The 27,033-nt window shown below is 39.8% G+C and overlaps 1 protein-coding gene across 3 annotated transcripts in view; it reads right to left on the reverse strand.

Annotated features, from left to right (window-relative positions):
* The window catches only part of PRMT3 (protein arginine methyltransferase 3), a 68,363-nt gene extending 42,178 nt beyond the window's left edge, over positions 1-26,185 (reverse strand). For 2 of the 3 annotated variants that reach the window (XM_030039269.2, XM_030039268.2), the window contains exons 1-10: positions 26,103-26,185; positions 25,857-25,992; positions 25,039-25,121; positions 23,606-23,655; positions 22,166-22,268; positions 20,404-20,557; positions 18,220-18,361; positions 15,009-15,074; positions 8,983-9,104; positions 4,171-4,270 (exon numbers count right to left, since the gene is read on the reverse strand). In XM_030039269.2, the coding sequence (XP_029895129.1) occupies positions 4,171-4,270; positions 8,983-9,104; positions 15,009-15,074; positions 18,220-18,361; positions 20,404-20,557; positions 22,166-22,268; positions 23,606-23,655; positions 25,039-25,121; positions 25,857-25,992; positions 26,103-26,136 (990 nt within the window). In that variant the 5' untranslated portion in view covers positions 26,137-26,185. Of the gene's footprint in view, positions 1-4,170; positions 4,271-8,982; positions 9,105-15,008; positions 15,075-18,219; positions 18,362-20,403; positions 20,558-22,165; positions 22,269-23,605; positions 23,656-25,038; positions 25,122-25,856; positions 25,993-26,102 lie in introns of those variants that run through there. The other variant, XM_041129166.1, reaches the window with a different exon arrangement.
* Positions 26,186-27,033: the final 848 nt, after the last annotated feature.

A 27,033-nucleotide genomic window follows, 5' to 3' on the forward strand; every position in this document is an offset into this window, starting at 1 on the left:
CTTTATAGTTTTAGCTAGACAAAGGAAGTAAAAGCATACAGAGAGAAAAAAATCTGCACACAGATGCAGCTGGGTAAGAACATTCCAGAAAAACATTACACACATTTTGTTTCTTTCTGCACTCATCCTTTCAATAAGCAGCCTCTAAGTTTACAATTACACTCCCAAAATCCACATGCGCAATAACACAGCCACCTTTGGATGGTGATAGCAAATCTTTTCCTGCCCAGCATTCAATTTAACCAAAAAACTAGCTTCAGCACTTCACATAGCAGCTCTCATTTCAAATTTATATACTGTATGTAAAATTACTCTAACTACACTGAAACACCATTGTTTCTTAAAATTCGGTATCTCTGGGGAGAACACATAAATGTGATCCTGACTGAGAGCAAGTGTACGATGTATATGACTTGTAAGTACTTTCCCACCACCCATATGAACAGCAGCACATTCAAGAGAAAATTCTAAGCTTCTGATTAAATTTGAGCATTTGCAAACCACGTTCACTTCTGGTGAAGTCATTAACTGATAAGGGTTTTTATTCGTTACACCAAGGTGCAAACAAGTCACTGATGTGCCTTCAGAAATTATTTGCATCAGATAGCCACTAGGCAGTGTGTACAAATACTCAATTATTTGTACCTTTGCTAAGAAACATAAATTCACCAAGTCTACAGTTTGAGTAAGAAGATAAGAGATTTGGTTGTAGGTGGCCTATGGTACAAGCAGACAAGTAAAACAATATTAGAGGCTGGTACCTGTAAGCACTAACAATAATTCATAGTTTCACAAATCAAGGCTTTGAAAAGTTTCCAGGCAACCAAGCAGGATGGTGCATCAGAAGCTTACCGCCCTGCTGTAGAGTATCAAACGATCCTGGACAGCGAAACCTCCACAAAAACAAGGCCAGCAGTGAGACGTTATATAAAATTCACGCATTCTTACATTCAAATAATCTCTCTCCAAGAACTGGAAGACCTTCTCCTTACAGAATCAGTTTGGTTAGCAGAACAGGCTATTACTTGGCCATTTTTTGTGTTCATTCTTAAAGCAACGTGGTTTATTGGGTGAAGTATCTCTTCGATCCACCTGCTCTCCCTTGCGCTCCTGGTTCACAGCACACAAGAAGTCCTTCTCTCAGGCTGCATACTTCACCAATGTTTTGCTAAAAGGAATGCATAGCTGTCTTCAGAGTGAAAAAGTCTAAATAGATGGCTTTAGCTGGGTCTTCAGTAGTCCAACAAGCCCTCAATCTTCAGCAATCTGCCTTTTGGACACCAACAGAACAGCCCACAGCTCATCACACCTTCCACTGTCTTTCTCAATGGTTTACATACTGGTTTTAGTCGCACACAATCACACAAATGCCCTGCTTATGGTCTGATTTTAACCATGTCAAACACACATACTTCAGAGGTCACAAACGATGCATTTAGTCTTTACATTAAAAGCAAGATCAATAAATTAGCAATTTATTTCATAGGCTTAAATAAAGCCACTGAACAGAAGAGTTGCTCCTCTTTCAGCCTCTAAACCTGACAAAACCGCTTCCAGATGAATTTAAAACTGAAAAATACTATTTTTGGAAGATGACAAATAGACATTTGAAATACAATTTGGCTATATACACACACACTCACACACCCCTACCCGCTGTGTAATATTTAAGATGCTCCTCCCATTTTTGTATATTTTAAGGGAACAAATTTAAAAATGAAAGAGAAGTACCAATAGCAAGCAATTTGTGGACGTTATAGGTCACTTAGACAATTAAGAGGATGATCATCAGAAACCATTACACTGGAGATGCTCATAATGCAACACTGTACCTTTTACAATACACTGTTCCATGTGCCATCTTTCTCAGAAAGCCTGTTCTAGAAACATTCCTGGGGGACGCAGTATTTCTCCTCTCTGTTGCGTCCATTCTGTTGCTTCACACTTGTTTTTAATTTTCTGATGCTCCAGACACAGCTCTAAAAAAGCTTATAGCGTACTGGTCTTAAGCACTGTTCTGTACCAAGCAAAACAAAGCTATGGCTCCACAAAAGGGTTTGATTTTTTACTAGTCTCAAAGCAGTTTGTTTTCTAAACAGAACAGCAACTTTTCATATATTCGCTACAAACTAAAAACTGCTCCCATTAAAATTTTCCTGCTAATCCGTACATATTCTCTAAATAGAGAGCTGAAAACTGACATATATTGAATTCCTTTTTGCTCTCGGGCTTTGCATTTCCAACATTTTCAAGCACTTACATTCACATATTAACAAAAGATTTCACACTGGTCAGTATCACGTAGGGAAGGAAAAGAAAAAGCAAACTCACAAAGCAAGCCAGACAAAGAGGAATCTTCATTTGCATCTAGGCAACATAATGTTCCTTTCTGGACAGTGTTGGAACACTGTGTACACTGTCCAGCTATCAATCTTACTTCCACGGCATTGTGCTCTTTATCTCTGTATTGCAGCAACCTATAAAAATGCTAACATTCCAAAATATCTAGAATACCCAATTAAGTGAAATGCACATGGCTCTAATTATGACATTAAAAGGTAAATTAGCACATAAATGGGAAACATGGAACATTCAATACTTCGTTTCTTACAAGAGCTGCTTTTCGAAATCCTTTACTTCACCTTAGAGGCACTGATTTACAACATGACTTAAGCTCTTAAGGGCCCAAGTTCCTTTTAAAACCAAACCATGGGCTCCAGAATGAGAAATGTGATTTTGGGAACATGATTCTTGGTGCACATATTAGGCAACTCATCAGAAGCTTCCCTGAAAGAACTATAATTACATTTCTAGTGAAGTCACTATACTGTCAGAAATCACCAACCATAACACACTATTTTTAAACCGCTAGTTTAAGCCAGTGGCTTAAACCTCAACACTAAATTAAGCTCATGCTTCAGATAACGTTCATTATAGCAGCAGAGGAAAAAACTTTTGCAGATTTCCAGCTCACTGAAATATGCAACATAAAAAAAACTCCACAGAAAAACTAAAACAATTTATTTCCACCTTTACCTGGAAACTAGGTAGATACATATGGATCCATAGTGAACATGTGACCTCTCTCCCAAATGCCCTTGTGTATAGTAGAAGTAATAATAAAAAAACCAAAATGCCACCAACCCCCCCCCAAGAAAACCAAAACCAAAACCAGTAACTTTGAATATGTTTTCATTATTGATCTTAAATTTGAAGGACAAAAGAAATTTTCTTTAAGTCCAAACAGTGGGAACTAGCATGAAAAAAACCTGTATTTAAGTGCTTTTTGAAGGTCTGCGATACGAGGAGACTGAATAGCAGAAGTCCACAAAAAAAAGTCACAAGGGGTGTTTCCTACCACATTTTTGACAGGGAACAGACTTACTCAGTCACTACGAAGTTCAGCCTGGCACTGGCTCTTGTCACACAGATTTCTTTATTAGGAACAATGGCAGGTAGCAAGCACAACTGTGTAACAGTCATCAGCCAGCACATGAAAGAAAAGTAACAGGCCAACGGCTGAAATCCAATGGATTCCAGGAAATGACTCATTTACACACTGCATACTGCATCTCCTGTTGGCCATCATCTTTATCATGTACTTTTAAAATCAGTTATTTTATTCTTATACTAAAAAACTGCAATGAATAGTAACGCTCTTTTCAAGCTCTATATATACTTGCAGATTTCCCAGTGCGTATGTTCCTCACCTCCTTATCGCCTTTCCTGCACAATCAGGATAGTCTTTAGCTGTCTTTATGGACTAAAGTTATTTAACTCATCAGAACCATCTAGCTAGATGACTAATACAATATTTCTCCATTACTTTCACCTGAGCAGCTACAACAGTATTATTGAGAAATAGAGTACTTCTGTAGATCTGCATACTAACTACGTAACAGAAACTTAACTGCTGTACCCAAAACAGCTCAACTGTAAAGAACCTTGACTTGAAAGAACGTGAAAAAGAGGGATCAGGAATTGTATCCTAATACCACATAATCAGGACCATCATCCCATCTCCCACATTGTCAAAGACAGTGCTGCAAGCATGGCAGACTTTTGGTTAAAAAATTGCATCGCTTAAAGAATAATTTTTCAAATGAAATAAAACAATACAGTTTTTCCTGAAAATAACTAGGTCTTGAAAAGAATATCCATGCACCTTACCATCCATTCAGATATAATTACATCCACTTTTTCCAAAGGCAGATCTACCTCTTCAATTCTTCCTTTGACTAATGTAACGATATTTTCAAGTTTATTTAATCTGCAAGTCACAACATAAACAAATTAGTTTATATTTCCAATCTATGCTGTCAAGACAGATATACTTATGCCTGTATTTTCTCCCCCCAATAACTTTTTTTTTTTTAACTAATCAAGAAAGCACTAAAATGCAATATTCCTCTTCTCAATTATATTTCAGAGGGAATGTTTCTGAGTAGCCAAAAACTGCAGCAGATTAAGTGCCAGGCAAAGATGACAGACAGTAGATCTGTATACCTCCAGTGTGCTGTGCATGCAAATGCGTAAGCTTCAGAAACCAGGAAAATACAGACAAGGACAATTTAAAATAACGCCTCTTTACTTAGAGTTGCTTGTTCCCAGTTCTCCTTCCTTGACCCCTGTAGCAAAGTCTATAGTGATTAGAGCCTACTCATCACACTAGGATAGCAATAGAAATTAACCTCCTCACAAAGCTTGTTTGCACAACTTAGTTTTTTATTTAACAAAACTAGCTGCAAAGTCACTGAGAACAAACATTCCCTCTAGATCAGTATTACAGTTATTCCACAATAAAGGCATCCTCCCCACTGTGATTTTGGCCGGAATCATCTGCAATGTTTACTAACTGCAGTAATCAGGTATTACCTCATATGCAAGTAACAGTACAACCATCCTGCATAAGGAGGAAGGTACCGTGACGTGACTACAGTTTTTCAAACAAAAACTGCACGACAGTGAAATTACTAAATACGTAAATGCTTGAAATTTAGTATTTTTCTTCTTAGCAAACCATATTAGTCTTTCTTACACATACCATTATTACAACAGCTATTCTTATAGAGGGCAGAAAAGTATTCCCACCAAAGAAATCTATCTTTCCACTGCAGTTCTTATCTCTGCCCCTTCCCTCCCTATCCTGATATCTTACTCTTACATTCTGTCTGGCCTTCAATGCAGACCAGTAATCACATTAAAAATTCAATCTAAAAGACAATGGGAGAACGATCAGAATGAAGGGAGGGAAAGGAATGGGTCAAAGGGCTACTTGAACATGTGGACTGTTGGAAAGATGAATTAAATAAATACTCTACACATGACAGTCTTCTGTTAGAAGAGTAGCAGTTCATCACTAATATCACATTTAATGGTGTAAACAGAAGTAAAACCAGAAGTTCAAAGTGAGAAATAAAATGTTAAAGAGCTATCAACCACAACAATATTTTAAGAAGGACAAAAAGAGATCTAAGGATAATTTTCTAAATGTGATTTAAAACAAAAGAGAAGAAAGACTAATTCATCACATATTTGTTTTCAGTTGTAAGGTATAAAAAACCCAAACAAACCAATGTAGTTCACACACTGTAGGAAAAACTGCTGAGATGCTATTTAGGAAGTATACTTCAACCTTCCATTCTAGCGTAACAGTGATGAATGACAAAAATCAAGTTGTTCACTGCACTAGAAATTTTATGGGCAGCTATTCACAGTAAGAAAAGAGAAGAAAAGCATTTAGCCAAAAATAAGTTAACTATGTAACCTTGGGAAAGAATCATGCCACTCAGGCCACGTATTCCAGTTTACTTACACACAGGGGTTGCAGTTTCTGGTAATTGGCATGCTAGAAATGAACCTGAATTCTGGGAGGGACAAAAGCTCTCGAGCACATACTTGAATCACAGGTGGAAGCACACTGCAGTAGTCATTTTTAAACTACGCAGAGTTGTTTAGAATTCCAATAAATATTTGTTACTCCATTACAAGTGTGCCAGCTTTATTCCTTCAGGAAAAGTAGGTTTAACAAGACAAATATAAATTGTTTTGATGCGAACTGAAGACTTTAACGTGAATTGAATCTTGTATAGCAGAAGGTGTCTAGAAATGTGTAGCCTTACTGACAGTTCGCTGTGTACTTCAAGTGGCAATCCATCACTCTTAAGAGTTTAAGTGTTTTGATTTGTTGTTTTTCTTAAAGGCCTGCCCTTCTCCTCACCAAAGGTAGTATGCGTTGGCTGATACTTCTATCCTCCTCCAAGTATAAATAACACACGAAGGACTTTTTGTGCACTTGTTGGAAGATATGAACAATACTAAGTTTGTCATCTAGTACATTAGAAATAAAACACTCGCATTTGTAACCATTGTGAACATGTCAAGGACTCCTGGGAAAAGTTCTCTTGAGAGAATGAGTTCTTGTGCCATAACAGCATTTTATTCGAAGTTGCACCTAGTGCTTAACATGGTACTTTTCTTAAACAGGCATCTATTTAATAGAATAATTTTACAGCATCCAAGCGCTCAGTGTTGCATCTCCAACGTCTGAAGTGGTATCTAACCTAAAAATTCTAAAAAAATGTCACTCTCAAATTCCTCATTATCTACCTAGACTTTCTTTTCCACAGTTGCTCTTATAAAAACAACCAAAACAAAAAAAAGCCACACACCTCATCTATCAACAGCACACATTTACACCTACATTTCTCCTACCTCATGCGAGGAAATCCATCATAAGCCTTCAGATGCCATTGCTTCATTTTTACCTACACTCACAGTCTCCCTTAATATCCTCTACAGGTCAATTAGTGAAATGTGGAGCGGATAAATGAACCATCACATGGGTGGAAAGCCGTCTAGACCATGAGGTTCAAGAGGTGAGAGAAAGAGTACAAAGCCTAACTTGTAGCTGGGTACCAGGGTTCAATGCTAGTTCTGATACCTTTATTAGTGACCTAATGGCACAGAATGCACCCTCAGCAAGTCTGTGGATGATGCTGAATTAGAGGGGAGCAGCTGATGTGCTAGAGGGTAGGGCTGCTATTTAGAGGGACTTCAGACTGTAGATATGGGCTGATGGGAACCTCGGAGCTGGAACAACCCCATGGAACAGTACAGATTAATTCCTGCTGGTCAGAATCAGCTCTGCTTGCTGTTCCCCACCCTATCCTGACAAGGGGCCTGATGAACAAGCTGAATGTAAGTCAGCAGCGTGCCCTTGTAGCAGAAGTAGCCAACTGTCTACCGTGTCATATATGCAAGAGGGTAGCAGCAGGTCAAGGAAAGTGATCTTTCCCCTCAAACTGACACTTGCAAAACTGCATCTGGAGTACAGTGTCCAGTTGTGGGCTCCCCAGTGCAAGACAGATATTGACATACCAGAGCAAGTCCAGTGAAGGGGCCACCGAGGTGACTGGGGGCTGGAATGACATCCAGGCGGAACCTGAGAGAACTGGGTTTGTTCACCCTTAAGAAGGGATGGTTAAGGGATGGGTTTCTGATGTTTGCCTCTGTCTAGCAGAAGGGTGAAGAGAAGACAGAGCCAAGCCCTTTTCTGGTATCCCAGGGACTGGATGACAGGCAACAGACACAAACCGAAACAATGGAAGTTACAATTTGGTATTTCAAAAGTATGAGTGAGGCTAGTCAAACAAGACACGTTTTCCAGAGAAGTTCAGACAGAAGTGGCAACGTTCAGAACTTGACTAGCCGAGGCGTGAACCACCGATTGGAGCTGAGCCTGCTCTGACAGAGGAGGACTGGGCCAGACGCGCTCCCCCCACTCCCCCGGGGTCCCTTCCACCCTGTACTATTCCGCGACAGTTTACGTGGCACGCGACATCTTTGTAGCTCTCCTGGAAACAACTTTTCTCAGCGACTCTGCAGACTGCGTACGTGTGTCTGTGTGCATGCTCTTAAAATGGGTTTGGTTTTGGTTTGGGGTTTTTTTTGGTTGGCTGATTGCCTTCTCCCCTCCAAAGCATAGAAAACATTACAGCGCAATGGTAATCACTTTCCAACTAGCATGAAAACCAGAGGTCACTACGTTTCTAAAGGAACAAAACACGGGGTAATAAACATTTACTATTCTCACAGAGTCCCTTAAATATAACAACGTACAGAGCACCTTACTAGAGAAAGGTTTTCCACAAGTTAAAACTAAAATACCATATAATTATAAAATCTGTTTGCCAAAGGAAGCTACATTACGTCTCCTTTTTATGTGCTAAAATTGGTAAAAACTAATGCAAGACAAGCTTGTTTAAAAACATCACAGTTCCAACTTGATCTACAATATGTATACATTTAGATGAATTGAGTAGAAGTTGTTTAATTTTCAACATAGAAAAATTTCTCTAAAAATGTCATGCCTATATTTCTAGAGTTCTAATTTCTATACTATAAAATACCTTCTATAAAATCAATTTTCTATAACATAGAAAATTAAATTATAGAAATTATATCATTATTTAAAATTCCTATATAGAAACAGAAAATTAAACAACTATATACACATACACTTAAACAACTTTTACTGGGTTTATCTAAATCAGAACTGTTTCTTTAACTCAAAGTAGTGCAGCCAGGAAAAGTTTCTCACATCCTCCTGGAACATGTCTCAACTCTAATGTTTGTTGTCCAAAAACTTAAAATTTTATCAGTAGCAACATTTAAAGCACAAGAGTAGAAAATGGACTGGCAGCAGTCAGTTGGAGCCTCTGCAGCAAGGCAGCACCGGCCCTATGCTAACGTTAGGAGGAAGGTCTGGGAAACATCCTGCCTTAACTACAGCCCTGTTTTAATTACCCCTACCAGAGGGGCAAACAACTTTACTGCACATCAAAACCTGTGTTAATTCTTAGGACACAGAAGGACTTCAGTAAAACGCATACTGAGCGATAGGTGATCATTAACTATTAACAGCATTTTAATAACTTTTTACAGCAATCTTTACCATACTTTTCTTGGAAATTTTCCTACCTAATGATGTCCATGGCCTGATAGACGATTTCAGATTGGTCGACTCCAATCACTTTCTTCGCGCCTGCTTTGGCAGCAAACATGGACAGTATTCCAGTTCCACAGCCAACATCCAAAACCACCTGAAATGAATAAATGGAGGTAAAAATAAACATCTTATTTCCCTTGCTATGATTTTTCTACATGTCTTTCTACAACAGTGAGATACCATATTGTAACAGAAGGAACAAACGGTAGCATCAAGTCTTACTATTACGTTCAGAGATATCCAAGTCAAACAGCAGTACTAACTCCACGCTCTCTACTACCTTTTACAGATAGACAGTGAAGCAGACTAGCTCCAGCTGCAGATTTAAGTCAGTCACATGGGAAACAATCACAAGCAATTATTTGGGCAACAACTAAAAAGTTACATGAACAGGAGAAACAGAAAGCTATAGCCTAAGCAATTTTAATCAGTGAATCACCAGCAATTGAATGTAGCATTGACACTGAAAAAACATATTCTAACTGTAGTTTCTCATTAAAAGTCTATTCAGAAACTTTATTTATGAATTGTCTGCTACAAATGGCCACAGTGCCTCAAAAGAGCTATGGCTCAGGATGACTAAATCGCAAAATGGTAACTGGCACATTTTTAACACCTGGAAATATTTTCTAACACTATTTGTAATCAAAATAGGACCAAAAAAATCCAGGAAGGTGGGATCTGTAAGTTTTCATGAAAAGACGAATAAACTTCATCACCACACTTGAAAAAAGTACACTCAACATAACAACAAGACTCATGCAAAAACTTTTTTTGACATCTCGCACATTAGCTACTGTAGGAACACTGAAAAGTTTAAAAATGCAAAGTGACTAAGAAAATAATACCAATATATTAATAAGTAGAGTTGAGCTGCCAGCAGTGTTGAACTTCATAAAGCAGACATTTTACCAAGTGCCCTTGTTCGGGCCTCAACATCACAGTAGTATATTTCTTCTAACTGCTGGAAACTTCTCAATAGCTTAAAAACTAACACTTTGAACCTTGAATGTGTTACAGTAGATTTTTAAGCTACGAGTTTCACGTTTGATGTTTTCACAGAAACACAGAACTGTTGAAGTTGAAACGGACCTCCGGAGATCACTTAGTTCAACCCCCTGGTCAAAGCAGCGTCAACTAGAGCAGGTCACTCAGGACCCTTTTCGGATGGCTTCCGAATATCTCCTAGGATAGACACTCTACAACTTCTCTGGGCAACCTGTGCCACTCTTCAATTGCCCACACCCCAGGCGTTTGCACACACGGAGAAGATCTCCCCTGAGCCTTCTCTTCTCCAGACAAAACCACCCCAGCTCCTTCAGCCTCTCCCAACATCACGGACGCTCCGGTCCCTTCAGCACCTTCGCCGTCTTTCACCGGACTCGCTCCACTACATTCAGCTCACTCTTGCGCTGGGGAGCCCAGGACTGGGCACGGCACTCCAGAAGTCATCTCCCTGCAGTACAAGAGAAGCTGCATCTCTCTCGACCTGCCGGTGACAAGTCTTCTTCCTAACGCAGCCCAGCAGGCTGCCTGCCTTTGCCACAAGGGTGTGTGTTGCTGGCTCACGGTCAACTTGGTGTTGACCAGCACCCCCACGTTTTTTGCTACAAAGCTGCTTTCCAGCCCATAGGGCCACCGCCTCTGTGGGTGTGTGGGCTTATTCTTCTCTCTCCTCTGCAGGATTTTGCATTGCCCCTTGCCGTCTGCACAGGACCCCCCCCCGTTGGCCCATTTCTCCAGCCTGTGGAGGTCCTTCTGAAGGACAGCACAACCATGCAGTGTATCAAGCACTCCTCCCAGTTTCGCATCACCTGCAAATTTGCTGAGGGTGCATTTTGTTGCAGTAGCCAGATCATCAGCGGTCTTAATGTTGGACTTCTACTTAATATAATTAAGCTTTACTAATGGTGTTAAAAAATTCTAAGCACTAAACCCAAAAATGTTCTGAAATCTGAAAAATCAAAAAAAAGTTTCTTAAGCACTACGTAGTCACTCGTATCATGCATAGCATTTAAGCATTAACAGAATCAGAACTGTGAAGACAGTCTTCCTTTCCCATACAAAAGACCTAAACACGAGAGTAAGAGTGACTTACTAGAACGCTTCTAAGGTAACAAGAACATTGAATCTGAATTACTAGTCGTAAAAATCATTTCTTAGAAAGGAAAACTAACTTATTTCACTGTCTCTCCTTAGCACAGCATCCAGTGTTGTAAAAGCTATCCTCACGGCTTTCACGACATGAAATTTTTTTCTAAGGCAGGCATCAAATCACTCAGTAATCAATCCCACACTTGAGAATTATAACCCCTTTTTACAAAGTCTTTCAAGGCAATAATGCACCCTACTGACAAACTTTCTAGCTTATGAGCTACTGAGCGTTCTTGCTTTGGCACAACAAAAACTTGCATGTGCACTTTTAAATTTCACCTGACAAACAACATCAAAGTAAATACTTGAATGCTCTGCATATTAAGTCTGCTTGCCTTCCCTTGCCTACAATTCTCTACATTCTGATGATGGACACAGAACAATGATTCTGAAGCCAGCATGAATAAAAATAGCCATTTATCCTTAGCAGCACAGTGTAAGTGAGCTTCTGCTGTAGTGTACTGGGAAGCAATGACTGAAGAGTTGACTGCCACCTGTCTTGATAGAGCAACTTACAATCTGGAATCAGACTAAAAAACACTAGCAGGATGAATTTTTTTTACAGCATCTTGTTTAGAGACAGGCCACGGACGTTACAGAGTTACTTGTTCCACCTGCAACTATTTGGAGCTATGTTCCAATATGAGTCAATTCCACAACTCATTCACAAGTTACATATGAGTATGTAATGGCTACAGACATCCCTAGGCTGAATTCTTCTAGAGACAGGAATAGAAAGTAAAAATCAATGTTCTCGCAGCTGCTGAAATCTCACACCCCCTAACATCATCTATTCTAACACTTTACCCATGGCAGTTAACGAAATTGCTGAGCCATGAAAGCTGGAAGTCAGAGCCAAAAATAAACCTCTGTGAAAGAATGATCTTGATGTACAGTTGCATGAAAGAGAGCAATCACCACAAATTGGAAAAAAATCAAAACAGACACCACTTTGGACAGCTGCCCTGGTCACTTAAAAACCCAGATGGAACTCATCTAGCCTTAGGCAGGGGATGGGGGTGGAGAAGACGACACAGGAGAGAAAATATGCAAGCTGGAACACATCTGAGGAACGGAAAGACAAGCAGAATGATCACCAATTAGCCTAAGGACAAGGGTCTACAGCTAACGCATTCTTGCGGTGATCACATATGGCCTCTCACCAGAAATCTGGAGCAGCTGGACTGGCGATTTGACTATACCATAATATACTGCAGCATCACATCCTTCTCTGCAGTCTAATCAAAACTGATATTCTACTTCTAGTAACAGAAAAAAATTACTTCAAATTCAGAAAAACAGGAGGTCAAGTAATTTGGCCAATTAAATTAATTCCACCGATGAACTTTTAGTAGGAACTATGTTTAAAAACTCATTTTTTCTCCTCAATATGGCACTGATGCCTGCCTCAGACTTCTATTCTACAACAAAAACTAAGCATGGCAATAGTGCTTTTTCTAACCAATTATCTTTACACCAAAAATACTTTCGTTGTAAAAATGGATCACATTTCCTTTTACTGAGTAAGGCCACCTTAACTACTCCTGCTAGGTGATCTAAATTGTCCTATTCTCATCTCAAGTACATCTGACAGGTTAAAAATAAAGGCAGCAAGCAGGATTCATTCGAGTTTTCATAATTCCTTTTGAAAGCTGAGAGAGAACAAACAAATTGGCTGGTTCTGAATGAAGTATGCATAATAAACAAAACTAGATATTCTGTCACCATCTGTTACGGTGCAATCACACCTCTTTGGGATACTGCAGATTTGCATCAAAAGCTAGTAAGACCAATTAAGCTCTTTGAACAAGCTCCTCCCAACCCACCTCACAGGTGTCCTTTCAGAAACAAGAAAAAGCATCACTACGTATATTCTAGGGAGGAATACCACATGGGAGTTCTGGGAAATACAGCATCAGACTTTTACTCACTGTTTTTTTTTTTAAATTGTAATCAAACATTGAGGGAAAATAGCCTATTTCCTCAAGCTGGAAGTTTCACTCATTAATATGGTTCTGAGAGCATCATAGGATACATAAATTAAGCAAAACATCTTAACAGTTCCTTCAGCAGAAGTCTGTAACAGATGTCACTTCAAAGCTAGATCTCTGAAAAAAATCCCATATATTCTCCATAACAGCGTACCAAGTGAAAGCTACACCAACATTTAATCAGACACAGAAGTTAAGTGGTGCACTGGTCACCTGGATGGAAGCTGTTGGGAACTCAAAGCAATTGAGAAACTTTCTTTCCATTCAACCTCAACACACCACGATGAGTTTGGATACACTATGAATCTGAGGTAATCTTGATCAAAAAACTACTGTAAAAACACCACGTTCAGAAACCAGTTTGTAGATGTTGTGAGAATAGACAAGCTTTTCTTTAGAAGTTGAATGCTTTCACGTGAAGCTAAACCAGAGTAAGCACACACTTTCTCTACCTGTTTGCTGAGCCAGTCCATCTACAGCTGGGGCTGAAGCAACCTTGTCTGTAACAGTTCATCCATGTTTTGTTTCGAATGTTACCAACATGTCCACACAGCAGAGGAGAAATACAACCAATTCTGAAAAATTACTGTTCCACTAGGACACACATTCCACATAACTTAGTAAGATCAGTCTTACCCTGTGAAAACCTGCAGTTATCAATTTTAGGGGCACCTGTGAAACTAAATTTTTCCCAGAAAAGTTCTCTCTCCTTTATTGATCTCTCTACTTTGTTGGATGAGCCGCTCACCTTTTAAGGAGATGGCAGCATGATGTTTCTACAACACTTTTGCTCGTTCTCTCATTATACCTGAAGAGCTTAGAAATGTTCAGTAGAAACAGGCTTGTGACATGGATTGAAGCAAAAAAGGAAGAAAACTCTTTCCCTAATATTTTTCTGCTGTAGTTGCCAAAAGAAAACTGAGGTAAGGCATACAAAGAGTATGCATGCACCTTGAAGTACCTCCCGCCTACGACAAAACCATATCTAGCACCGTTTCCAACTGAGGAATTATCAGATGGGTGCACTTTTATTACTACCACAACTATTCTGAAGCCTTGTATTATCAAAGTCTCAATCAAAACCAAAATAAAAGTCAACACTGATTGCCTTCCATAAACCTAGACATCTCGGTTTCACACTAAGAAATGTCCATACGCAGCTTAAGAATGGTAAGCACTAAAGAGAGGAAAGCTAATCCAGAACAGAAGGCTGCACAGCGTAACTCAGAACACAACAAACTCATCAGAAATAGCCAGCAGAAACACAGAAGACAAGAAGAGGATCACAACTGCGCAGGGGTCACAACCACAGTAAGATCGTAAATAAACGTCAGTGCAATCTCTTCTCACTGCAAGTGAAATACTAGTTCCTGGTTCTAAGTCCCTTAATAATAACCTAGTCTGGAGAGACTCAACAACAGTAATTCAATAAATCAGCTGCGTATGAATTCTTCCCCAGTTCTAATTACACAGTGCTTGTAGATGTTTTTATTGTATCAGGCACAAATTGAAATTCACTTAAATTCTGGTAAAGAGACCCTCTAAGATAGATTCCACTTAATATACTGGACAAGAAAGACTCAACTTAACCCCGCCAACATAATTAATGAACATCCCGACATGGCACACAGAACAATGACAATAGCGATCAGCACTTCTGTTATCAGCACTTTGCACCCTCCAGCAGTTGAATAGCACTCTATCACCTCATAAAGCCAGAGTACATTAAATCAAATCTTGCCAGTGTGATATTCCATTCCCAAAGCTACAGAGTAGCCAACCTGAAGGATTTCTACCACTTGAGAAAAAATAAAGCGCAGAAATTATTCTATTTTCTGAGCTGTTTTACCTACCTTGTCCTTGAAGATATGTGGGTTTTGATACATGAAGTCACGATAGCTTTCTGTACGCACTTTATCCTATGATTTAAAGAATAAAAAAGCATTCATTTTCTTCTACTAGGTAGAGTATATAGTTTAAAAATGTTGAAAACCTTGCTTTTTAACTTGGCCTAAAGATGTTTTGTGGGTACTGTACTTATACAGGCTCTGCAATCACCACACTTCCCATATGATATTCTTTCAGAATTTATTGTCTTTGCAAATGAAGCCAGCTGAGCCTCTGGAGGAAAAATAAGAAATTAGCTTACAGTTTCCTAACCTGCTGCATTTGATTTTGGACATTTCAAGCTTCTTAATACCTCTTCACCGCTTTCTAGGAACAGCGGTAAGAGTGGCAATACTGCATCAACTTTACTTAACAACCTTCTATACAATGGTAAAAATTTGAGCCACAAGCTCGTAAAACGTTTTGTATCATTTTATTCTCTGAGACTCCTGTGAGACAGATTCCTTCAAAAATAAGTTATGGATCAGATTAACCTTTTCTATTTCTGAACAAACTGCAATTTTGCAAGCCTGACGACAAGCTAGTAATTGCAGCTGTACAGTCCATTCTATGAAAGCCCAATATATTAAACAAACAAACTTAACTGTAATACAATGTGACCTGAGAAGCTGGAATGTTTTCAAGCCTATAACTAAATATTTATAGTATCTTAGTATATGAAAGCTAGCAGTATAGCTCAATCTACCAGCAAAGTCATCTATTAAAACATTGATTCTCTTAATATGCATCAGCAGGTACGCAAATTGACAGCCAAGTATAGGGTTTGGAATTGCTGTTACAGTTCAAGTGTTAGAGCAAATTAAAAGAAAAATTTTAAGTTATTTTTATCTAGTAAAGACAAGCCTATAAATAATACTGAAGTACAAAATCCAATTGCCTATATTTAAGTTAATATTTTTCTACTGTGGCAGGTAAGAATTTTTAGAAATAATACAGAAAATAAAGAAATTTTCTCTAGCAAGAAAGAACAAAGTCTATTTTATTAGAAAAACAAGATCAAAAATGGAGACTGAGAACAAAGGGTATGTTCATAAAGATTCTGGAGATGAATTATCTTGAGGCTTGAAAATCCTGAAAACCGGATTTTAGGATTTAGGAGGATTATCACATACACAGAGAGCCCAAAGAAACATCTAGGGATGATTTTAGAGAATTGTACTTGAAAATTATACATAATTAACATGAATAAAAGAAATCGTCATCCTTTAAAATCATATTGGTTTACTATGATGTTATATTCAGAGCAACTATTTTTAGTACTTCACCTCTATCGCAGTACATAATAGGCTTTGCTGAAATGACCAAAAAAGTTTGGGGGGGGGGATGGATCAGAATGTTCAGCATCAATCGAGAAAGCAGTCAGCTAGAAAGCTTTCAGCCTTACGTCCTGCCCACTCACACTGCCTCAGCACTGCCCCAACTCAATCAATACAATTCTAGCTGCTGCCTCTACTATATGCACTGCTGCTCGAGCAAGCCATGGTCATTCACTTCAGGTCTCGCTACTCATCAACTCCATTCTCTCACTCACCATTTCAATGTAATGCTTTTTTTGTTTTGTTTTTAAATAAATTGGTAAGGAAATTTATCAAAGATGATAGTCAAGAAATTCTCAAGCAAAAAACAAAGAGCAAGGGAAACACTAGCCATTTGGCCAGAGTAAAGTAACAATACTCTTCACCCACCTCTGAAGTATTTGCAGCAAAGAAACCAAACTGAAACTTCATCCTACCACTACCAGGCATAAGAAAAAAAAAGGTTTCAAAACTGAACAGTGTCAGAGACAGACGTAAAATTCAGACAGCAAGACTCCTTTCTTAAAAATTTCAATGTAGCAAGCCACTATATTTATATAAATAAGGTAGACGTTAAAAAAAAAAAACAACAAAGTGAATGCCTCGCACATAGGAAAAAATTCAGTGCATACATGATAAAAAGCAACTGTTCTCCTACGTTTAGGAAAGTCAAAAGTTTTCTTAAAAGCATTCTGACAAACTTCCTTAAACCAATAAAATACAATTTTGTACCAATCTCCTTGTGCAGAGGTGCAGGATTATTATAAACTATTCGCAAACAGAAAGGCTTCCTCATCCTATAGCCTATAGCATCTCAAACAACACCTTTATACAACTGAAAAACCAAACTTCTATCATTTTTATTTATCTTCAAAACATAAATTATATTTCTCTAGACTATACATTTTGGAAAACATTCTTCTACTTCCGCAAACTTCTCTGTGCTTCTCTAACACCCACACCCCCCCCCCACTGCCCCCCTTAAAATTAACCTCATGCTTATACTATCCTTGACACAGATTCATGTGTATTTTTACATTGGGGCCACTAAATCATTTACAAAGCAGAAAACCTTATATGCTACCTGTAAGGACAAAGTCACTTCACAACTCCATATTCTATCTCTAGATTGGGCAGGAATTTTATTTATTTCTACCTTAAAACGATAAAACTGTTTATGAATTTCACAACTATGATACTTTCTCTAAAAGTAAGCATTAAGAGATTTTGATTTATGTGTCAATTATAAGTTGTTGGGTTTTGCGTTTGGGGTTTTTTTAAAAGTTAAAAGGGCATACACAGGTTTGCCTTTGAAGAGTTTTAAGCGTTAATTTTTTATCTTTATCATACAAAGGGAGCACACAATTTTTCCAACTGTTCAATGTCATGTTATTAATACACTAAACTGTGCAAAAATGCCAACAATTTCTGTTTACCTAGCGCAGTAGGAAACCACAATATTTGAGAAATTGTTTTGCCTAACAAATTTCAATTGTTAGGAAAATATAAACTAAAGAAAAATATTCACTGTCTGTACCATGTTTTAGCCTTTATCTTTTAAGCACCCAGGAAAAAGCTGCTTTTGGCAAGGTAAGGTTGTGGTACAGATATCGTAATATAGTTTCAAGCCTATCTGTAGAGTAAATGATTTTATGTTCCTAAGGCATCCTGTAAACAGCATTTATACAAAGGAAATAAAACTGAAAAGAGATCTCTCAACCCAACTCCTAGGAAAAAACTATCATGTATAGAAAGGGTTAAAAATGCAGCTGCTCTGCAGTATATTTATGGGCACACAGCCCACTTCATTACATCTTTCCTCTTTAGTCCTACTAAGATGCAGTTGAGATGACTTTCTAACCTTTAGCATCTCTTCGTGTATCCCATAATGCCCATAGGAGCTGAAGTAAACGCCATCCTCATCCTCCTGAAGGTCTGCAATGGCGCTGGATGACGAGCTGCTCCCGACATCTGCGTTCATCACAAAATCCTGTGCAAATTGCCTGTAATCAATTTGAAATATACCCTTGAGACATGTTTATGGGGCCAAGAAAAGGAGGCGGAGGGGGGGAGAAGGGGCTGGAAAAAAAATGAGGGCTCCAGGCTGCACAGGGGCTTTGACAACAATGGGACCAGCTTTAAGGGTGCACAGCCCCCCTCTGCCGGCTCCTCCGGGCTGCTGCACCACCGTTCTCCCTCCATCACCCTCCCGCAGTGACCACTTTCTGCTTTCAACCAGCAAATATCAGCAGTAAAACGTTTGGACTTCATTTCTGTTTTTAAGGAGGAATTATCTGGTTTGCGCTCGCCAGTACAAAAGCTGGTACCACAGCGGTCAAAACGCACCATGTGTTTTAGGCTGCGTAATGCAGATTCGGACTCAATACAACAAATGGCACAAGAACTACAAACCGCAAAACGCTGCATGAATAGTGGAAGGTAGAAGTACTTTAAAATGGAAGCACTTGGGTAGAAACAAACCAGAGCTTAAAATTCAATTTATTACTTGAACGTCACACTGTTTGTTTTTCCTCCTCCGTGGCCCTGCATTCCTAATACTCGCATCCTCTTCTCATTTCTCAAAGAACTTTTGATGACAAAATACACAAATCAAGGTTTTTATCATGAAAACACTTTTAAAAGCTGACAAGCAAACAGCTCCTACTATACCCACAATGAAGTGAAAAAGTAAACATGCTTCAGCCAGACAATATTCCTCAGAGGGTCTACATCAGCAGAACTTAACATCTTCCTCTTACATCTCTAGGTTACATCAAATGCTAGAGATGACCTGATTCACAGAACTGTTACCATTTGTGGGGGAAAACAACGTCACGAGGCCTCCAGCTACCTGTCTTTCCTTTGTACACCTTTCAATTCTCCTGATTCTACAAGTCTGCTCAGTCTAGCAAACTTGGAAAAACATTTCCGCAGAAATTATTTTATACGCAACTAGTGAGTGGCCTCATACTATTATGCCCAGGCTCAGAAGGCAACAATCTCTAAGCAGCTGCATGACTGATCCTGAACAGGCAGTCATTAAAAAACTTGAAATACTTTTCCCACATCTTAGTGAGTAAGACCTGCATAATATAATCATGTTGCAACTGAAAGAAGTTACAGTTACTTAGTCTCCCAAGAAGTCTCTGTAGACAGGTATAGCATGCAAAAGCTCCTGGAACCCCAGAAGTTGAAGTCAGCCAACCAACATGCCAAATACCAGTATAAATCTACTTCCATGACAGAAAACAATAGAAAACCAGGTTACTGTAGATTAAGGTCCTGTACACTATTCTTGCTCCACCTCAGACTTCCAAGCTATCTTTACTTCACAGAGGTTTACCTGAAAGGAAACATGTGTAGATGGTCTCTTTCAGTGAAGTAATCTCCAGCATGAATCACCATCACTATGAATTACAGCACGTAGACTACTACAACACAATTGGTTCATCTGTCTATAATTTAAAACTGTGCTGCTTCATCAGATCTACATCTGCCTATTTTTGCTGCCAGGCAATCCCTGATGAATTGAAAAGCCTGCATTGACAAAGAAAAATTAAAGGCTCCCTTTTACAATATCAGATAATTTGATATACTAACCTCAAAAAGAAATCTATATAAGCCTGATTGAAGTTTAGAGAGCTGTGAAGAAAATGCAACTGATTACCTAAAAAGGTTTTTCTTTCTTTTAAATGAAAAAGAAGGGAACAAGAATAGGACAAGACACACAGAAAAAAACCCCAAGTTTTCCAAAACAAAGAGTGGTCTGAAGCCAAATACACGTTTCTGGGCCATGTGCTTATTTAGTTTTCGTAAGCATACGTCGCTCTTTCAATTTGTGCAAGTTTTGTGAAGTTTCTACTAATCATCTACAAAATAAAAGTCAAACCTACAGGCCCAACACAAGTCATGAGTTTTACTCCATAGTTACATTCTACCACTTCTTTGAATTTCTGTTGGTCTTTAAACATGAACATCTCAACTCACCTAAAACACATCAAATGAAAAAAAAAACCAAAACCAAAACGTCAGTTCAAACGCTTACTTCATTTTTTGAAGATCATCTTGTGCTCTAGCCAAGGCTGCTTCTGCAAGTCTTGCTCTGTGTTCTGCACGTTTTAATTGTTCAAGGAGCACCACGGTATCATTTAAACCATTAGAAGGCAAAACGTTCACAGGTTCACAAAGATCTTCTATATCTGATGAAACAGGGAGAAAAAAAACTCACCTACCAGTCACATGTTGCTTCACAGCAGCTGATAAACATATGGCGTTTTCAGCATTGCTACTTGTGCCTTTGGATGATTTGTAAAAGTCGTCTGTCTTACAAGCAGCATCACTGAATTTGATGGGACTAACCGTAGAACACAATACTACTCAGTAAAAGCTAGTACACTAGAAGCAAGCTCCAAGTTAACAAAGCAAATAAACCCAGAATTCAGGCTTCTTTACACACCAGTGTTTGATTATTGATAAAAAGAGACATTAGGTTCCTCTATTTTTCCAGTTAAGTTATCCTGAGGCCAAAAGGGCTGTTAAGGGTTGTGGTAAAAGGTAAGAAGGTATATACATTTTTTTCTTAATAATTAGACAGTAACTCTTAATTTTCAAACCAATACCTTGGTCTTTTATAAAGCTTATGAACACACAAAAGAGCATAAGCAGAATGAATCGATATGAAACATTGCTTTTTAACTACCAAAACTCAGACTCAGCACTATGTCCCATTCACCTCTTGCTAAATTCAGCTGATGATTTCAACAGACACCAGTGGATAACAAAATGGTGCTACTGTGGTTTTGGATATAGTAAGAAGTTACTGCCAGCTTATTGGGCAAAAGACTTCATTTTAAAAAAAACAAAAAACATTTATCTATTCCTTTTAATCATGGAAGACTGACTATTTGGCCCATGGGACCGAAACAAAGCACAGATACTTAAAATAAGATTTCAAAGGTTCAGATGACACTCACAACCCTTTAGCAACTGCAACGGCACCTCAAAGCATCTCAAAAAGTCTATAGCTTGGGCAAAGAGCACACATTGGGCAAGAGCTGATACAGCGAAACGTGAAATCCCTGAAGTAACCAACCGATGTCCTCTACCACACATCATCTCTGCTATCGTGCAGCAGGGCTCACGTAAAGGGCAAAACTGCATCCCAGACTGTACAGAGAAAAAAAATCCACAAGTCCTAAATACCTTACAGTTTAGGTGAAAGAAAGGTGTACAATCAAGTGCAAAATAGGAAGAGAGTGGAAGGATCATGGGCAGCAAAAATTTCAAAACTCAAACTGAATTCTCTCAAAACCACCTGATGAACTGTCATGAGAGAGAACCTAAGGCTGCTTGTACTGAGCGCTAGAACCACTAAGGAAGCAGAACTCTTCTGTGTAACTGTAGTATCTTACGCTTCGTTGGTCCAAAATACAACCTGTATAAAAGATGGAGGTATTTTCAACAAAGCAAATTACTCGATCCTTTCTTATAGCATACACGAATGCATCTGATTTTAAATATCTATATTTAGAAGCTTTAAAAACTTCATAAATCTTGTGATGAAGCTTAAGTAGAGTGCCTCTTTGATCTGCTTAATTATTACATACAGCTATAAAAATCTCAGTCATTAAAAACTAACATATAACATGTGGTAAAAATTTCAGAGCGTGACTTCAGCTAGTACATGGACTTTCTCGTGTACCCAAGTCAACTGAATAATAGTGACGATGCTTCATGTGACACGAACTCTGCCAATACCACATTTACCCCACAACACAGTACAGTCATACTGAAATGTATTTGTTTACCAAACTGAAGTAGAAGGTCATCTTCTAGCTCTGGTTTCAAATATTCCTCTCCTTCCCAAGGCAGCGGGCTGCTGAGAGAACTCAAATATGCTCCTGTTGGTTTCTAGACAGAAGAAGAGCATGTAAGCTAAGTTTCTTTGAAAACATCAGCCCTTCAATTTCATTCAAGAAAATAAAGCAAATATCTGTTCTTCCACCCATTAAAATAAATAGGGTATTATTAAAGTAGCTTTGTAGCAAAGGCTGAGAAAGATATTACCGCAAAGCATGACTAGCGAGAACAGCGACGAAATGAAATTCTGGCTTCCAACCTGGCTCTGACAACAAGTACTTACCTTAGCATAACTGACACTACAACCACGGTGACCAGAGCACAGCATAAAACTACACCTCTGAGCTAGTCTGGGTCCCAAAGCCCAGAAAGCTACAGGATCAAGGAATTCAGTACAAGCAGTACAGCAGAGCAGATTGACAGACATTGAAGGATACTTGGAGGATTACACTGCTTATCAGGAACCAAGTTTACTCAGGTGTTTGACTGTGTCAGACCCATAGCTTACAACAGGGCTTATCAATAAAGCCAAGATACTAATCACGCCAAGTCTTTTTACACAAACAGCGCTGTAGGGACAAATGTCAGAAATGCTATATTGTCTCCGGTTTGCATCCGGCCAGTTAATACTTTGTCAAGAAAGGAAAGGTCAGATACTGGACTTCAGGTTTTCCACTTCTGTGTTTACTCTGCGTAGCTAGTCATGCCTTGAATAACTATTTAAGGATTTAAATAAATATTTGAAGATTTAAGTAAAAAATGCTTAATTACATAAGACAGTATTAAGCCTAAACATAAACTTCAAAGCATGTTCTTCGGTTGTTCCTTAAAAGTCACAGAATACACAAAACATACCCATACCTAAATTAAAACTGCAGGTTCCCATCAACTGTCCCGTTTCTGGTATCATTTTAGCAGAGATTAATTTTAGGTTCTGCAATGTAAGGGACCAGGTGTTGTCCTTACTAACAGCGCAGTGGGGGTCTGGCCAGCCTACAACCCCAGGAAAGAGTCTTTTGCACCAACACGCATGCGAGGACTGAGAAACTTCAGTTATCAAGAAGTGAACTCATTACTGGAGCGCGACAGCAGAGTCAAAGGCCAAGATGAATTTACAAAACACCGTGATACTACATAGCGCGGGCTTTTTGCAAGTCTGAACATCCTCTTCTGGAAACAATAAAAATCACATTAAGTAAATGTATTTAAAATAAAAACAACTCCACATCTAAATAAACCAATCAACAGCTGTTTTAATTCCTGTAATTTCTTATTTCTAGAAACAGAAAATTTCATACAGTTATTAAAAAAGGGCAAATTGAAAACGCAGCATCTTGATTTTCCATTCTTCAGACACAGATTACAGAAGTAGTATGTGGCACACCTACCTTTAATCTAACAAAGTTTATTAGTTTAATGTATCCATAAAAATCAAGTCCTGGAAAGACAGAAAGGAGAAAAAAAAAAAAAAAAAAAGAGACCTTGCATTACAGAAAACCCACAAGCATTTTACAATGATATGAATACTAATTACTTGTTCAATTGGCCAGCTTCCCCTTGGGGTATACATCATTATCTAGTGCAGTCTTCCTATCTTAAGTTTTCCATTTACATTTTTCTTCTCTTTAGGACTAAACCAGGAAATTCTCACCCTCAGGACAAATACATTTGCTGCAAATTAAGAATGGAAAATGGCCTATGAACAAGGATTTCATTCATTTGGCAAGCAAGTACATCAGGACAGCCACATTTATCTCCTACTAGCTACCTTGCTGATATTTTAAATGCTGTGCTGCTTTGTTCGTAATTTTAGCTTTCCGTTTAATAAAATACAAATTTATCCTACTCATCAAGATTACACACCAATATTGATTTAAAACTGCCACCTTGCTCAGAAATAACAGTAGTTTAAATAGAATTACGTACTCTCATCAAGAACGGTGAGGACGTTGGATTTACATTGGATTTTATACAGAAAACAGACCAGAGCTTACAATTTTACATGCAGATTTCTAAATGCTTCGTGTGGTTCCCATCCCCCTATCTCTCTCTCCTTTTTAAAGCACACTCTTAAAATTGTGTTTCTCCAAGACTCCAAGTTCCCCTTCCCCTGCTTTCCAGTTTTCCTCTATATGCAGTAAGACGTGGATTTCAGGCTCAGTAGTTCAGCACTTATCTAACTTTTCCAAAGCCACCCCCAGTCCACATACATCCTCCTATATGCACCTTCCTTCAGTCACCATCTTGGTCTAATTAGATAGCAGCTTCAAGCGAAAGCCAACCTCACACTTCAACTGGAAAGAATGAAACAGACATCGAGGGGTATACCTTCCTATGATCACCTTAGGGAACGTAAGCCAAGATTGCAAACAGCCCCTTAAAAGACACCAGCAGTACAGCCCAGTGACTTGACCTTTTGGTAGATACATCCACTTGGGTCTCTACTAAGCTCCTGAGCCCAATAACAGTATTGCTAGTCAGGCCAGAGCTCCCAATCGATCAGGTAAATAGCTCTTACTCCAGCACGCAGTGGGCTGGCTCAGGTCAATCAAGAAGGCAGTGGGGACTCGGCACAAGCCAGCAGAGATCAATCTTACTTTCGTTACTAGTCAAGAGCTTTACCAATAGATAAAGCATCAGGCAAATGGCCAGCATAAAGGTAACATATAAGCATTTTCCTACAATAGCTTATCTTGTTCAATCTTTGAATCTTCAGCTACAACATGGAAATCACTTAGAAACAAGCTAATCTTTGCAATTTATTTAAACGAGATGCTGATATGCAGAAGGAAATGACAAGTCGTGAAAAAAAAAAACTTACCATGTTTCTTGATCACATCACAAACATTAAACTGATGCTCTGTTTTGCAGTGGGAGAATACACCTTCAGCAGAACTAAACAACCTGTAAATAATGAATTATTAAACGTGCAGCATTAACACATATGTTGTTAACACTCTTTATGTTTTATACATTTTATATGCTCTGTTCTGACCTGCTAGGCAACGTGTTCAGAACACATCATTTTTGCCTTTGAGAAAGGACGAACAGACACCTGCTTGCTCGCATACCTCACAAAGAAGCTTCTACCTTGTTTGCAAAACATTTTGCAACAAAAGGTAATAAATGTAAAAATTTTGTTTGACAAAACCACAAACCCCGTTAACTTTCAAAAACTCCTTTAGAGCAAAGACAGCATTAAACCCACAATCTAAGAACCACACATACATGAGGTGAGCTGGCCAGCTAGATCTGCTGCACCGAAATAAAAATCTCATCTATTTCCTGATGATGGGAGAAGATGACAGAAAGAATTCAAGAGAGAAGCTGCCATACTGCTTCAGGGTGAGGAGAGAGAAATTACTCGCTTTCCCCATTACTCTCTCCTGCAGTCTGGATTTCGCAGACCCTTCGCTCTAGAGAGGCCGTAGGTAAGTTCAACAAGCTACAGAGCGCTGTTACAAACTACGTATTACTTATTTTTCTGACGCGGCCGCCTCCCGCCGGCAGAGTTTGGGCGCTCGCACCCCACCCCCCCTTCTGCCAGGGCCTCCGCGGGTACGACCGCGCCTCAGGAGGCCCCTCGGCCGGGCGGGGGGGGGCACAGCGCGGCCCTCGGGGCTCCCCCCGCCGCCCCACCTGTCGCAGAAGAGGCAGCGGGTCCGCAGGCCCTCGGCGGCGGCGCCTTCCTCCTCCTCCTCCTCCTCCTCCTCCCAGGCCTCCTCGCCGTCGGACAGCTCGGGCATCTCCTCCTCGGCGGGCGGCCCGCCGGCCCCTGCGGAGCAGAGAGCAGGGGACCGTTACTGAGCGGAGGGGAGGGGTGTGGAAAGAAGAGAGGGGGAGGAAGAGGAGGGAGAGGGAGGAGGAGGAGGCTGAGAGACCCACCTGCGGGAGCGGCTCCCGCCGCCCGGGAAGCCATGACCCCGCCACCGCCCCACGTGTGTCGCTTCCGGGCGGGCGCCCCGCCCCCGCCGGCTAACGTCAGCGCGCAGGGGGGCGTGCCCGAGAGGGTTAGCGCGCCCCCTGGCGGGGTCCTCCGGTCACGGGGAACGGCGTCCCTCGACCGTTGTTTTTCAAACGCGCGGGAGCGCGGCCGCCGCGGTCAGGAGGGGCCGGCGCCATCTTGTGGGGGCCGGGCTGTGGAGCAGCGGGGAAAGGCTGCAGCGTCCCCGGCCGCTCTGCTTCCACCTGCCCGCCCCTCGCCCAGGCGGCCTCGGCTGTTAATGCGTGGTGGCCTCACAGAAGGGAAAAGCAGGCGGACGGGTAAAGGGTCACACCCTCAGCCAGCCTGAAATATGAGAGATTACGGCTGCTTGGAGGTGGGATCGTACTCTGTGCGCTTGGCAGGTGGCTGGCAGCCGGGTTTCTCTTTCCTACAGATAGCGTGGCTGCGATGGGAGAGTTAAAGGAAATAACACGTGCATATCAGCTCTTAAACAAAGTTTAGCAGCAGACTTTTATAACCGAGGGCCTCATTCAAATGCAGAAGTTAAAAAGTGGTTTAAAAAAAAATTACACAGAAAAACAAAGCTCGAGGGTCATCCTCTGAAGAAGATGGTATTTGACATTCTAGGTAGGTTACCGAACCGCCTTTGTTTTCTCTCTTCGTTTTCTGCCTGACAGAAACACGCATCTCTTCAGAACCAAATGGTGCCTTTCTGCTGGTTCATATGGTGCTCCTAAGTAGGACGTGGTGGAGGAAATGTCAAAGCTAGAATTTTTCCAATTTGTACCCTCAAAGTGATAAATTCACATCTGTGCTACTACAAATATCTCCAAAACCAATGAAATTACTGTTTCGCCTTGAACCTGACTG

This window comes from Aquila chrysaetos, chromosome 16 (assembly GCF_900496995.4).
Source record: "Aquila chrysaetos chrysaetos chromosome 16, bAquChr1.4, whole genome shotgun sequence".
NCBI lineage: Eukaryota > Metazoa > Chordata > Aves > Accipitriformes > Accipitridae > Aquila > Aquila chrysaetos.